Raw genomic sequence first — 16056 nt, 5'->3', positions numbered from 1 at the left:
CACACACACACACACACACACACACAGAGAGAGAGAGAGAGCGAGAGCGAGAGAGAGAGAGACCTGAGAACGTTTGCCTAAAATTGAACTTTTGAAGGTTTCAGCTTTCAAAAGTGGCATTAACCCTTTAATCGAGTCCACACGAAGGATCTGTGAGGTAATGAAAAACCAAGGTCTTCAGATTCTGTTTTTTTACAGCCTGAAACAGCAGTCACTACTGTAGGCATACATATGTGCACTTTCATCTCTGTTTAAAGGTGACATCACCACCACATCAAAGGCTTTGATGCCTGTTTAAGCTAATTGCTAAGATGTACTGAGGACACCTGGTGAATTAGCCAAGTAGTCAAATCACAGGCAAGGAACAGACATAAAGAAGAATGTCATCTCCATCAGAACACAGAAGAAACCGTCAATAAAGTTTTTCAACGTTCTGGTTTTTCACCAACTTACAACCAAACAGGATGAAGAGACAAAGGCCCACGGATGAAGAACCAGGTACCAGTCAAGGACGAGGGCGCGGTTTCCCTCCTCCTTTGCCGGCAGGTGAAGAACCCTCAGAACTGTACATTAGTGTGAAGAGAAACAGTCAGTACCCACCGATCCTTCACCCCCATTCAACAGATGTGGCAATCCCGTACAGGGAGCTGCATCACCGCCGCGCTCCTACTGAGTCTATTCGTGGCAGCAGACCCATGAGTCCCTCAGAGCAGCTAAACATCATCAATAGTCACGAGGACAAAGTCAGGAACGTCGAGCCTAAACCCAACACTAGAGATCTACAACGGTACATACACTACATTGACGATGTTGTCCCCGACTCTGTGGTGGTCCCACAGTCCAAAGAGCAGATGGACGACATCCTGAGCCTGCTGCCTCCTGAGGCAGACGGCAGCAACAAACTTATGCAGGTGTTTAGGGCCATCTTAGAAAAAGAGGTCACCAAAGATTATTACTTCAGTCTGAAGAAGAGCATAGTGGACCACATTCTGTTGGACCCATCCGAGCGAAAGCGACTGTCAATAACCAGCGTTCCCAAAGCCTTCCCGAGGAAGGTTATCTGTGCCCCTGTGCCCTGGACAGAGAACTACAAGAAGGCTTTGACATGGCAGAGCCTACACCTCTTCAATATCAATCCCATCATGATAATGCTGCAAGACCTCTGGCTCAGCACCTTTTCATCTTTGAGGTTTGTCAACATTGAAGACCTTTTCTCCGCTGACCTCCCCCTCGTCCCGTGCGAGTTTGAGACATTTGTCCATAAACAGTGCCTACAAACCAGAGAGGAACTTGCTAAAAAGTGGCTGCGTCAATGTGCCACCCTACTGGACAACTACAATGACCTGTGGTCTCCCGGTGTTCACCAAAGTGAGCAGGCGGCCCTGGTTCACGTGCACGAGTTTTTCAATTGCGTGGCTGCGCTCATGTCACTGCAACTTCGTAGCATGGTCATAGATTCACTGCAGGATCTGCTGCAGTTCTTCACCATTCATCAACAGGGCAATGACTTTGGAGAGGTATTCAATGAGGTCCAGTACGTTGAGACCCAAGTTCTGCTGGTGAAACTGAGAGTGAAGGAGCCTAATATAATATTCTGTCCTAGTTTTAAAAACTGCTGGGAGATCGTTCATACAGCCTTCATGGAGATCCTCAAAAGTGCGGAGAACATCGAGAGAGTGGAGTGTACCATATTTAGTGAAATCAACAAGTTGTACCTGCGCACTGTGAAACCTGAGGAATATCTTGTTACAGATCTAGTCAACAAAGTTGAGGACATTTTTAACAGAAACACTGTTGGACCCACGAAGTATCTGAATGTATATGAGAAGTACCACAACCTACTGGACAATACAGCACAGGAGGAAATGGAAGTTTTCCTGACACAGGAGAACACCTTAGAAATCTTTCATGACAAAATCGAGAGCCTCAATGACACGTGGAAAGAAATCGCCTCACTTCCTACGACAGTGGCTCTGTCCATGTTCTGTGTGGATGCTGGAAAACTGAATGAAGACCTGTGTAACAGGTGTGATGGATTGAAGGACACATTAATCCAGTTTGAAGTGGACCAGAACCGAGCACTCAACCAGGGGATCTGTGACAAATATGAGGTGATTATGAACACGGTCAGAAAAAAGCCAGAAAACACAGCAGATGTGGTGTCGCAAAATCAGTTCATTAAGAAGACCAGTGAAGTCACCGTACACGACCTGAAAATTGAGATTGATGAAGCCAGGGACCGCCTCATCTTTCTCCTGGACTATGCCATTCTGCCGCCCGACGATGTAGTGCTGAATGCACATCTTTTCCAGTGGCCCAAACAAATCCTTGGGGAACTCGAGGAGAGTACGGCTCGTCTGGCAGGCATGAAGGAATGGGTTGAGGACACCCTCAAAAGGAGAATCAAAGACTTTGAACACAGACTACAAGACATGGACAAAGAGATACAGTCTTTCAAAAAGAAAGAATTAATGACAATGGAGGAGATAAAAAAGAACGTGCAGGTTCTCACTGAGATCAGCACCAACCTCGAAGCAGCTGTAAATGAACTGGAGGAGATAAACAAAGAGCAAGAACTGTTGAAGAAGGACCAGAGCCACTTTCCAATGTTGCAAATCATGATAGCTGATAAACTCCCACATGAGCAACTTTGGACCACTGTCCTGAACTTTGAAACCAACTCCAAAGTGTGGATGAATGGTCCTTTTAAACACCTTAATGCTGAAAAGATCACTGAAGAGCTGGACATCATGTGGAGGACCATGCACAAACTTAACAAGACCTTTGCTGAGCTGGTCGGACCTGCGCGTGTGTCCCAGTGCTTCAAAAGCAAGATTGGCGAGTTCAAGGGACATCTATCTGTCCTATCAACTGTCTGCAACCCAGGCATCAAAGACCACCACTGGGAGCAGATTGGCAACATGGTAGGCTTCGAAGTTAAACCAGATGCAAACAGTTCTCTTCTGGACATGTTGGACTTGGGGCTCTCCAAGTTTTCCAAAGAGCTGGAAGAAATTGGAGCCCTGGCCACTAAAGAGTTCTCCCTGGAAAAGAACATGGAAAACATGAAGGGTGAATGGACTGATCTGCATTTCTCTCTCAGTCAATACAGAGACACAGAATACAAAATAGTTTCGGCTGTGGATGAGATCCAGCTGCTGTTGGATGATCACATCATGAAAACACAAACCATGAAAGCTTCGCCTTTCATTAAGCCAATTGAAGCGGAATGTAAGAAATGGGAGGACAAGCTGATAAGTATGCAGGACATACTTGATTCCTTGCTTAAGTGCCAGGCTACTTGGCTCTACTTGGAACCCATCTTCAGTTCTGAAGACATTATTGCACAAATGCCTGAGGAGGGACGCAAGTTTGGTATTGTGGACGGCTACTATAAGACTATGATTGCAGAGACTATGAAGAACACACATGTGATGATAGCAACAGACCAGCCCAACATGCTGGAGCGCCTGCAGGAGTCCAATGTGCTTCTGGATGACATACAAAAAGGACTCAACACATATCTGGAAATGAAAAGGCTCTACTTCCCGAGGTTCTTCTTTCTGTCAAATGATGAACTCCTTGAGATATTGTCTCAGACCAAAGACCCCCTGTGTGTACAACCTCACCTAAAGAAATGCTTTGAGGGCATCGCCAAACTGGAGTTTAATAAAGACCTGGAAATTACTGGCATGATCAGCTCAGAGAAGGAAACAGTGCCTTTCACAGAGAAGATTTTTCCATCCCAAGCCAATGGTATGGTGGAGAAGTGGCTACTGCAGGTGGAGCACATGATGCTAAAGAGTGTGCAACACGTTATCAGTGAAGGGGTTAATCAGTACGCCGAGGTACCCAGAAAGCAGTGGGTGTTGCAGTGGCCAGGCCAAGTTGTCATCTGTGCGTCCTCCATTTTCTGGACGAGCGAAGTGTCTGAAGCCATCAGCACCAACACTCTACCCGACTACGTTGAACAAAGCAATGCGCAGATAGCTGACATCGTCGAGTTGGTGCGAGGGAAACTCCTAGGAGGTGCCAGGATGACTCTTGGTGCCCTCACTGTAATTGACGTTCATGCTCGAGATGTTGTGGCCGAACTGTCCGATGACAAAATCTCCTCACTGAATGACTTTGCATGGATTTCTCAGCTGCGTTACTTCTGGGAGGGTGGTGATGTCATGTTAAGAATGATCACGACGTGTGTGAAATATGGCTATGAATACCTGGGAAACTCTCCTCGTCTGGTCATCACACCACTGACAGACCGCTGTTACAGAACTCTCATGGGAGCCCTGAAGCTGAACCTAGGAGGGGCCCCAGAGGGGCCTGCTGGTACCGGTAAGACTGAGACCACAAAAGATCTGGCCAAAGCCTTGGCTAAGCAATGTGTGGTCTTCAACTGTTCGGATGGCCTAGATTACAAAGCTATGAGTAAGTTCTTCAAAGGGCTGGCTCAGTCCGGAGCTTGGGCTTGCTTTGATGAGTTCAATCGTATTGAGGTGGAGGTGCTGTCTGTGGTGGCGCAACAGATTCTCTGCATACAACAGGCCATTGCTAAGGATCTTAAGAAATTCATGTTTGAAGGAACACTGCTGTCACTCAACCCAACGTGCAATGTCTTCATCACCATGAACCCTGGTTATGCTGGCAGAGCTGAACTTCCCGACAACCTGAAGGCCCTCTTCCGTACTGTGGCTATGATGGTTCCAGATTATGGTCTCATTGCAGAGATTTCATTATACTCTATGGGCTTCATTGAATCCCGTGCATTGGCTCAGAAGATTGTGGCCACGTACCGTTTGTGTTCGGAGCAGCTGTCCTCCCAGCACCATTATGACTACGGTATGCGAGCTGTCAAGTCTGTACTGACGGCAGCAGGAAATTTGAAGCTTAAGTATCCTGAAGAGAATGAAAGTGTCTTGTTGCTCAGAGCGCTGATGGATGTAAACATGGCTAAGTTCCTGGCTCAGGATGTCCCTCTGTTTGAAGGCATCATCTCTGACCTATTTCCTGGCGTTGTTCTTCCAAAACCAGATTATGAGCTTCTACTAAATGCACTCAATGAAAACATTGATAAGCTCAACCTTCAGTCAGTCCCATGGTTCATTGGGAAAATTATCCAGGTGTATGAGATGATGTTGGTGCGCCATGGCTTTATGATCGTGGGAGAACCACTAGGAGGAAAGACTTGTTCCTATAAAGTTCTTGCAGCAGCTCTTAAAGACCTTTACAAAGCCAAACTGATGGAAGAGTTTGCAGTGAGTTACAGCATCATCAACCCCAAGTCCATCACCATGGGACAACTGTATGGTTGCTTTGATCCTGTCAGCCATGAGTGGTCTGATGGTGTCCTGGCTACCACGTACCGAGATCAGGCTATGTCCACCTCAGAAGATAGGCAGTGGATCATATTTGATGGACCCATTGATGCTGTCTGGATTGAGAACATGAACACTGTGTTGGATGACAACAAAAAGCTTTGTCTAATGAGTGGTGAGATCATACAGATGAGCGCCAAGATGAGTCTAATCTTTGAAACTGCAGACCTGGAGCAAGCCTCCCCAGCTACGGTCAGCAGGTGTGGTATGATCTACATGGAACCTGATCAGTTGGGCTGGACGCCTCTAAGAGACTCCTACATGAACACTCTGCCCAAACACCTAAATGAACAGGACAGAGAACTGATTGTGGCCCTTTATGACTGGATCATTCAGCCCTGTTTAGATTTCATATACAATGAATGTCGGTTTATTATTGATACGTCACCCATCCATCTGGTTCAGTGTCAGATGAAGTTGTATACCTGTTTGATGGACGAGATTGCCGAAGGAACCTGTAATGGACAGAAACTGAGCGGTGAGCAGATAACCATGTGGCTACAGGGCCTGTTTGTGTTTGCAGTTGTATGGACAGTGGGTGGGACCATTACTGGAGAGAGTCGTAAGATGTTCAGTGTATTCTACCGTGATTTGGTCACGGGTGCAAATAAGGATTTACCCCGGCCTAAGATTGTTACTCTAAAAAAGAACAATATCTTCCCCGACAGAGGAACTGTTTATGACTATTACTTCTATAAAGAAGACCAAGGCCATTGGCATGTATGGACTGATTTGATCACAAAGGAAGAGAACACCATTGGAGCAGAGGCCAATGTTTCAGATCTCATCATTCCGACCATGGAGACTGCACGTCAATTGTTTTTCCTGAGCACCTACCTGATACATGAAATACCTATGCTTTTTGTGGGACCCACCGGAACCGGAAAATCTGCCATAAACAACAATTTTTTGGAAAAGCTGCCAAAGGAGAAGTACACACCAAACTGCATCAACTTTTCAGCCCGTACTTCAGCAAATCAGACACAAGATATCATCATGTCAAAATTGGACCGTAGAAAGAAGGGCACATTTGGACCGCCGATGGGGAAAAAATGCATTGTTTATGTTGATGACCTGAACATGCCTGCTAAAGAAATCTATGGTGCACAACCCCCAATTGAACTGCTCAGGCAGTGGATAGACCATCGCCACTGGTATGACCGGAAGGACACCTCTAGACAGAACATAGTTGATGTCTTATTTATGTCTGCAACTGGGCCTCCTGGTGGTGGAAGAAATGACGTTACAGGCCGTTTGACTCGCCACCTAAATATAGTCACAATTAATAGCTTTGATGACGAAACACTGACAAAGATTTTCAGTTCCATCACGGATTGGCACTTTAGCAAAGGCTTTGAACCCTCTTTTGGGAGGTTAGGCAAGATCTTGGTCCAGGCCACAATGGCAGTCTATAAAGACGCCATCGACAGCTTCCTCCCGACCCCATCTAAATCCCACTACATTTTCAACTTGCGAGACTTTGCTCGAGTAATTCGAGGTGTACTTCTGACACCACACACCCACATGGAGAATGAAGACAAGCTGATCCGCCTGTGGATTCATGAGGTCTATCGTGTATTCTATGACAGACTTATCGATGAGGAGGACAAGCAGACATTCTTTAACATTGTTAAGCAGAGAACTATGGATTTATTCAAACAGAGCATAGACAAGGTTGCGGCTCACCTTTCCCCAAGTGGTAATGTGGAGGATGACAGCATACGTAGCTTGTTCTTTGGTGACTATGGATTGCCTGACGCTGATAACAGAGTTTATGATGAAATAACAGACTTGAAAGCCCTACAGCAAGTAATGGATGGCTATCTGGATGAGTACAATAGCTGCAGCAAGACACCCATGTCTCTGGTTTTGTTTAAATTTGCTATTGAACATGTTTCTCGCATTTGCCGAGTGCTGAAACAGAACAATGGACACCTTCTGCTTGTTGGCATTGGTGGCTCAGGACGTCAGAGCGCCACAAAGCTGGCCACATACATAAATGATTACATGTTGTTCACAATTGAGCTGACTAAAACCTATAGCATGTCAGACTGGAGAGATGACCTGAAACGCATGATGCTGAAATCAGGCCTAGATGGCAATGACTCAGTTTTCCTGTTTAATGACAGTCAAATCAAGGATGAGGCCATGTTGGAAGACATCAATATGTTACTTAACACTGGTGATGTACCAAACATCTTTCCCTCAGATGAGCGTGCAGAAATCCTTGAGAAATCTCAAGGAATCGCTCGCATGGAAGGCAGAAAAATTGATCCTAGTCCACTGTCCTTGTACAATTTCTTCATCGAACGTGTGAAGGCCAAACTTCATATTGTGCTCGCCATGAGTCCCATTGGTGATGCATTCAGGAACCGTCTCAGGATGTTCCCCTCCCTTATTAATTGCTGTACAATTGACTGGTTTCACGCATGGCCTAATGATGCTCTGGAGATGGTGGCGCACAAGTTCTTGGAAGATGTGGAAATGGATGATAAAGTCAGAACTGAGGTAGTGGTTATGTGCAAAACCTTCCAAACAAGTGTCAAAGATATGTCTCAAAATTACTTTGACCAATTGAGAAGGTACAATTATGTCACACCCACGTCCTACCTTGAGCTCATTCTGACTTTTAAGACTCTGCTCAATTTTAAAAGGAATGAAGTTGATACAGCCAGGAACCGGTATATAGTGGGTCTGGAAAAGCTAGATTTTGCCGCATCTCAAGTGTCAGTGATGCAGCAGGAACTCACAGCTTTGCAGCCAGACCTCATAAAGACATCAGCTGAAACAGATCAAATGATGATTAAGATTGAGGGAGAAACGGTGGAAGTAGATGCAAAGAAAGAAATAGTATCAGCTGATGAGAAGGTTGCAAATGAAGCAGCAGCAGCAGCTCAGGTCATCAAAAGTGAATGCGAGCAAGACCTAGCAGAAGCAATGCCTGCACTGGAAGCTGCCCTGTTAGCTCTGGACACTTTAAAACCTGCCCATATTACAGAAGTGAAATCAATGAAGAACCCACCTGGACCAGTCAAACTCGTCATGGAATCCATTTGTATAATGAAGGGCATTAAACCTGAGAAAAAACCTGATCCCAAAGGCTCAGGTAAGATGGTTGAAGACTTCTGGGGTCCTTCAAAGAAACTCCTAGCAGACCAAAAGTTTTTGGAAAGTCTAAAAACATACGACAAAGACAACATTCCAGCCCCTTTCATTAAGAAAATCAGAGAAAAGTTCATTGACAACCCCGAATTCCTGCCCAATGTCATTAAAAATGTCTCTTCAGCTTGTGAGGGTCTCTGTAAGTGGGTGCGAGCCATGGAGGTTTATGAACGAGTGGCCAAGGTTGTAGCCCCAAAGAAAGAGAAATTAAAAGAAGCCGAGGATGAGCTGGCAACACAGATGGAAATGTTGACTGTGAAGAGAGCAGAGCTGAAGGAAGTAGAGGACAGACTGCAGTGTCTGAACGACGAACTGGAGGAGATGATCAAGAAGAAAAAAGGACTGGAGGACAACATTGAACTGTGTTCTCAGAAACTGGTCAGGGCAGAGAAGCTGATTGGAGGACTGGGTGGAGAGAAGGACAGGTGGACAGAAGCTGCAAGGCTCCTTGGTATTAGGTACACTAACCTAACGGGTGACATTCTCCTCTCTTCAGGAACAGTGTCCTACCTAGGGGCATTTACAGTGGACTTTCGTACGATATGTCAGGAAAATTGGCACAAGTTGTGCCAAGAGCAGGAAATCCCCTGTTCTGCGGACTTCACTCTTAGCAATACTCTTGGTAATCAGGTAGCGATCAGGGCATGGCAGATCGCTGGTCTACCAGTGGACTCTTTTTCAACAGATAATGGTATTATTGCATTTAACTCCCGACGATGGCCTCTAATGATAGATCCCCAGGGTCAAGCCAACAAATGGATCAAGAACATGGAGAAAGCAAATAATCTTGCCGTCATCAAAATCTCTGATGATAACTATGTGAGGGTACTGGAGAATAGTATTCCTTTCGGTACACCTGTTCTTATGGAAAATGTTGGAGAAGAACTTCACCCAGTACTTGAACCAGTGTTACTGAAGCAAACCTTTAAACAGGGTAGCATGGAATGCATGAAGATAGGGGAGAACATTGTGGAATACTGTAAAGATTTTAAGTTCTACATGACCACTGGACTGAGAAACCCTCACTACCTTCCTGAAGTAGCTGCGAAGGTCTGTCTCTTGAACTTCATGATTACACCACAAGGTTTGCAGGATCAGCTTTTGGGACTTGTTGTTGCCAAAGAGAGACCGGAACTTGAAGAGAAGAAGAACCAGCTCATTCTAGAAAGTGCTGCCAATAACAAACAGCTAAAGGAAATTGAAGATAAGATTCTGCAGGTTCTTTCCTCTTCTGAAGGGAACATCCTGGAGGATGAGGGTGCAGTTAAAATCCTGTCCTCTTCTAAGATTCTTTCAGAGGAGATTTCTGAAAAGCAAAAGATTGCAAGTGTTACTGAGAAAGAGATTGATGACACTCGCATGGGCTACCGCCCAGTGGCAGAGCACTCCTCCATTTTGTTTTTCTGCATCTCCCAGCTGGCCAACATTGATCCCATGTATCAGTACTCCTTGAGCTGGTTTATCCATCTCTACTTGTTTTCCATTGCTGAGAGTGTAGAGAGTGACGATGTGGATGAAAGAATTGCCAACATTGTTGAATATTTCACCCTCTGCATCTATAAAAACGTCTGCCGCTCCCTTTTTGAGAAGGACAAATTGCTCTTCTCCCTGCTACTCACTGTGGGCATCATGCAGGGTAGGGGTCAGATTGTAGACCAAGTCTGGCATTTTCTTTTAACGGGTGGCATTGCTTTGGATAACCCACATTCCAACCCTGCTCCAGAGTGGTTGTCTGAAAAATCCTGGACAGAGATTGTCATGGCCTCTGAGCTACCAGATTTGGGTGGTTTCTTTGAACACGTCCAAAGCAACATCTCTGAATGGAAGAAACTTTATGATTCAGGACATCCCCATCAGGAACAGCTGCCTGACAAGTGGAACGAGCTAAAAGGGATGATCAGGATGGTGGTGATTAGATGCTTCAGACCAGATAAACTAGTGCCGGCTGTGCAAGACTTCATACAGGACAACATGGGACGCTCTTATATTGAACCACCAACATTTGACTTGGAGGGGAGCTACAAAGACTCAAATTGCTGCTCCCCCCTAATCTTTGTGCTGTCACCAGGTTCAGACCCAACTGCAGTTCTGTTAAAGTTTGCTGATGATGTTGAAATGGGAGGCGGTAAAACCCAAACTATTTCCCTGGGCCAGGGCCAGGGACCCATAGCAGCAGAGATGATTGACAAAGCCATCAAAGAGGGTACATGGGTGGTGCTGCAAAACTGCCATCTAGCCACTAGCTGGATGCCGGCCCTAGAAAGAATCTGCGAAGTAACCATCACACCAGAGAACACACATACGAACTTTAGGTTGTGGTTAACGAGCTATCCGTCTGACAAGTTCCCAGTGAGTATCCTGCAGAATGGGCTAAAGATGACCAATGAGCCTCCCAAAGGAATAAGAGCCAATCTGCTGCGGTCGTACCAGAGTCATCCCATCTCTGACCCATCCTTTTTTGAAAGTTCAAAAAAACAAGTGATTTGGCAGAAGCTCCTGTTTGGTCTGACCTTCTTTCATGCACTGGTGCAGGAAAGGAGGAACTTTGGGCCTTTAGGCTGGAATATCCCATACGAGTTTAATGAGTCTGACCTGCGAATTAGCATTCGGCAGATTCAGATGTTCTTAGATGAGTATGAGGAGGTTCCACTGGCCGCACTCGCATACCTGACGGGGGAATGCAACTACGGCGGCAGGGTGACCGATGACAAAGACAGACGTCTGTTGCTCTCACTCTTGTCCATCTTCTACAACTGGGAACTAATACAGGAGGAAGGCTACAAAGTCTGTGAGGGGGATCAGTACTATATCCCGGTTCATGGCCCGTACCAGACGTACGTCGACTACATTCGCAGTTTACCGATTTGTGCCGACCCATGTGTGTTTGGACTTCACAGCAATGCTGACATTACGAAAGACAATCAGGAAACCAATCAGCTCCTTAGTGGAGTCTTGTCCACGCTGCCCAGGCAGATGGGGGGTGCCGGTAAGTCTCCTCAGGAAGTAGTGAATGATCTTGCAGCAGACATCCATTCTAAGCTTCCACCAGACTTTGACATACAACAGGTCATCGAAAAATATCCAGTTATGTATGAGGAATCCATGAACACAGTTTTAAGACAGGAAGTTATCCGCTTCAACAGACTCACAGAAGTAGTGCGTGAGAGCTTGGTAAACCTTCAGAAGGCTCTGAAAGGTCAAATTGTTATGTCTTCAGAACTTGAGGGTGTCTTTAACAGCATGGTGGTAGGAAAGGTTCCTGCAATGTGGGCAGCAAAGTCTTACCCATCTCTCAAGCCACTGGGGAGCTACGTGACCGATCTGTTAGCTCGGCTGCAGTTCCTACAAGACTGGATTGATAGTGATGCACCACCGGTCTTCTGGCTTTCTGGCTTTTATTTCACTCAGTCCTTCCTCACAGGAGTGTCTCAGAATTTTGCCCGGAAGTACACCATCCCTATAGACCACATTGGCTTTGAGTTTGAGGTCACCAGAGAGGAGACCCACATGGCTGAGAAGCCAAATGACGGCGCCTACGTTAGAGGTCTCTTCATGGAGGGTGCTCGCTGGGACAGGGAAACAATGTACATTGGAGAGTCCTACCCCAAGATCCTCTTTGACACACTACCCATCATCCTGCTCAAGCCTGGAGAGATGGCCCTCTTTAAGCATGAAAATATCTATCTAAGTCCGGTTTACAAAACCAGCGCCCGGAGGGGAACCTTGTCCACAACAGGACACTCCACCAACTACGTCATGAACATCGAACTGCCATCGGACAAGCCACAGAAACACTGGATTAACAGAGGTGTGGCGTTACTGTGTCAACTGGATGACTAGACATGTGTGTCAGACTGATACCTCAATGACATTTATTATAACAGTTAGCTAATTAGCGGGATAGGAGGCTAGATCCATGCTGGTTCACAAATCAGGAAATCCTGGTTAGAAAAGCAAGGTGTTTAGACAAATTAATACCAGAGTAATTACATTATGCTAATATGATGATAAAGAAATATAAAGAAAACAATAGGATCAACAGAACAGACTAGAGGCTGACTAGAAAATTTTAGGGAACTTAAAAACTGAACATAACTCACGGAGAAGGGTTTTTGTCTGAGCCTCAAGTCATCACACAAAATCCCAAAATGCTGCCGTCTCAAAACTGAGCCTAATTTATCTCAAGCTTAATTAATTTAGCTTGAGCTTAATTAGGCTCAGACCAGCCATAGATAACTGTATGGCCAATGAAAAACACTTTCTTTGTAAACTGTAACAAATAATTACTAGTGATTTGTTTTGTACCTGCAGACCCTCAGAGGCCTGGCTCCAGGTTTTAAAGTTATTTTCTGCCTGTTTATGAAATAAATGTGCGTGAAAATACTTGACACCGTGGTCCGAGTGTGATCAGTGATAATGAGCTAAAGACGAAGATGAAGTTTCTGGACAAACGATGTTGGAGTAGAGCTGGAGAACTCTTAAAAGACAACTGGAACCTTTCTTCATACAACCTTGTTCCAACTTGTTAGACTTTTCCCATCTACCTTGGAAAATCTTAGAATCAGAAATTGAAATTTTTATCTGTAGTTTGTGATTCTTATGATTTTCCTTAAAGAGTGTCGACTATAAACATCGCTGTTGACTAGCTGACGTCACATGACCATCACCCGACAGTGTGCTGTGGAGGTGAAAAACCTGAACATACAGCAGACCAGTGCTTCCCATCTTTCCCACAGTGCACCACCAAAATAAAAAATCTAGGCACTAACATATAGTTTCAATGTACTTACAGAGATCTTCTTCAGCTGCTCTGACTTTTTTTCCCTTTAGTTTCTATAGCCTTCTGCTGCCACCTAGTGGAAGAGTATTGAATTGTTATACCTGTCATTATCACGTTGAGACAAATCATTAGCAGTAAATAAATAATAGTCAAAAGTGAGATTGGAATCTCTCCTGGCACACTAATGTACTGTGAATCACAGCAGTAGGTGACGGTTAGAACTGACTGATCTGGGTCTGTTCATGCATTACCATTCTCTACCAGTATCTTGGTAGAGTTGGTGTATTTTAGTCGGTACTATTTAGCAGTTTTAACACCTTCACTTATTTCAATCCCATAATCATCCTTGTTCTATCAAAATGTCTCCAGTAACAGTGTTCCTGGAACTGTTTGAACTAAAACTGAAGATGAACCTCAGGCTTCACTGCTTGGTCCTGAAGAAGAACATGATCCAGATCTGCTGCAGCACAGACAAGGTCTTTCCTCTGGAAGTCAAACCAGTCAATATCAATAAATATAAAAGTGAAAAAAATTAAAAACAGTTTTTATTGAGTCTCATTCTTGACAGTTTATCATCCCATTATTTCTTTTTATGCTTCAAAGTGACTTGAAAAACTTTTTTTCCACATTTCCTTTCAAATGAATCAGTGAGAAAAGGAAGAATTAAAAGAAATATTACAATCTGTGTCTTTAAAATACTTATTTACAAACATTTATTAGAAATGTTGATTGAAAAGAATAAGTCAAAATGGTAACAGTGTCTGTGAAGTTAAGGATGTTCAATAAATAGGGCTGTAGTATTTTACAAATGTTTCCCACAAATATAAAGTACATTTGGAATAAAAGTCACTTCTTACCTTTGATTCCTCTGTGTTTGTTTCTGCAGCTTTAAAAGAAACAACTGATAAAATAAAATCATAATTAGAACCCTCTGATGAGGTGAAGGTTCAGGGAACTGTTCAGAACCTGGAACATTCTTCATGCTTTAGAACAAACTATAACCAGAGAAAACATGACAGAACCATAGTCCACGCTCTCAGAACCTCAGGTCCTCATGGTCCAGTTGGTTTATATGTGCGCCCTCTGGTGATTACAGTGAGAGAGCAGCGTTTGAACCTTGACCTTTCATCAGCTTAAAAACTGTTCCGTGTTTAACCCGACATGAATTTCCTGTCAGTGAAGGCATCAGAACGGAGAGTTCATCCCCAGTTTGGTCTCAAACTGAAGCTTCTGACGCTTCTGGTACCGAACCCGGACCCTGGTGGACAGAAGAGGAAGTTTTGAGTGTCATCCAACATCTATGACCAACATCATTAGGACATCTCTGCCATCCCTTAGTACCGTATCTCGTGGAGCTTAACCATTTCGTTCACCACCACCACCAGCAGAGGGCAGAGCGAGATCAGAACCCAGGCCAGCAGAGGGATGTCGTCGAGGTTAAAGGTCAGGGAGCCGTCTCTGTGCTGCCACAGCTGATAGTCCACTGTGGCCTGGACCAGCTGACTCAGGAGGCTGACCAAACAGGAGAGAGGAACCAGAACCGATGTCAAGACACAGACTCAGACTTACTTATATAAAATATATCAGAGTATCATTGGTGTACTATGCAGTAAATATAAAGAGTTGGTACTTTTTATTGCAGTACCCTTCTCTGATTTAACAGACATAATCCAGGGACTGATCACTACATGTCTTTAAAGTAGGTCCCAGGTTTTCATCAGTGAGAAACTGAAGGTTGAAGGAGACTGGAGGCTGAGGAACATCTCCATGCTCTGAAGAATGTTGAGAGTCTCAAACCTCAGACCAACAAGTCCTCGTCCACATGGAACCTCGTGAATCTGGAGGGTGGACTGGAGCTGGACCTTCTTCATTTTTCAGGAGACAGAGGAGGAAGTTTGGACATAAGCCCCGACACTGAGACTAAGACAGGACTCTTTGGTACTTTTCTCTCCAGTGTATGGTTCCTATGAGGTTGACCAGTGGAACTGTTGTGATCTGTTTTAGACAAATGTGATCCCGTTTCCTGACCTTTGTCCTTCAGAGAGGACTGAACCAACCCACTGACTGGACACTCACACCACAGGTACCGTCAGACACCACCAGGTGTTGCTGAAGGGACTCCTCCTCCACAGAGGCTGAGAGCGGTGAACATAGCTGAGGGAGATCACGGCTGGAAAGAGGAGAAGAAGAAGAGTTCAGCTTTACTCATATATGAAACCTGGACCTGAGTCTGGACCTGAGTCTGGACCTGAGTCTGGACCTACCTGTGTGTAGGACCAGGAAGGCAGCCAGAACCTTCTGAGTCAGCAGCAGACCATTGGACAGCTCACTGAACCAACGAGGAGCCTCCTCTGAGGAGCTGCAGACAAAGGGGGAAAAGGTCAAAGATCAAACAAAGGAAATCCTTGAGTCTTCAAGGCCTTGTTAGTTTGTTGTAGCTGTCTTGTGGCTAACCTTTAGCTCTTCTTCTTCTTCTTAGCTAACTGTTACTGACAAACTTTCTCTTCTGACTGACTGAGGTCACTGAGCTTGGTCAATCTGAGGCCTGGGCTCCTCCTCAGTTCTCCACTGAGGAGGAGTCTCTGTAAAGGACTAAGCAGATGTTCCTCCTCCTACCTGGAGGTGAAGATGTGACGACAGACCACGGTGGTGTTGTCGTACAATGTCAGGTTGTTGCTTCTGAGGCAAACTTCCTGCAGCGTGAAGCCAAAGGCCAGGAGGTAGGCACAGACGGTCAGA

General features: G+C 45.1%; 1 protein-coding gene across 1 annotated transcript; it reads left to right on the top strand.

The window, feature by feature from the left end:
• Window positions 1–63: 63 nt before the first annotated feature.
• Window positions 64–14307, top strand: LOC103382184 (dynein heavy chain 3, axonemal-like). Its single transcript, XM_025057507.1, has one exon. The coding sequence runs from the start codon at window positions 465–467 to the stop codon at window positions 12375–12377; it is 11913 nt and encodes a 3970-aa protein (XP_024913275.1). The 5' UTR covers window positions 64–464; the 3' UTR covers window positions 12378–14307.
• The last annotated feature ends 1749 nt before the right edge of the window (window positions 14308–16056 follow it).

The sequence above is a fragment of the Cynoglossus semilaevis genome, chromosome 8 (assembly GCF_000523025.1).
Source record: "Cynoglossus semilaevis isolate Cse_v1.0 chromosome 8, Cse_v1.0, whole genome shotgun sequence".
In the NCBI taxonomy this organism is placed as follows: domain Eukaryota; kingdom Metazoa; phylum Chordata; class Actinopteri; order Pleuronectiformes; family Cynoglossidae; genus Cynoglossus; species Cynoglossus semilaevis.
Note: the sequence above shows the minus strand (reverse complement) of the source record. Positions and strands in the feature narration are given on the sequence as shown.

Bases quoted from the DNA above. Each gene is read 5' to 3' on its own strand.
- LOC103382184 (XM_025057507.1), top strand. From the start codon at position 465: ATGAAGAGACAAAGGCCCACGGATGAAGAACCAGGTACCAGTCAAGGA.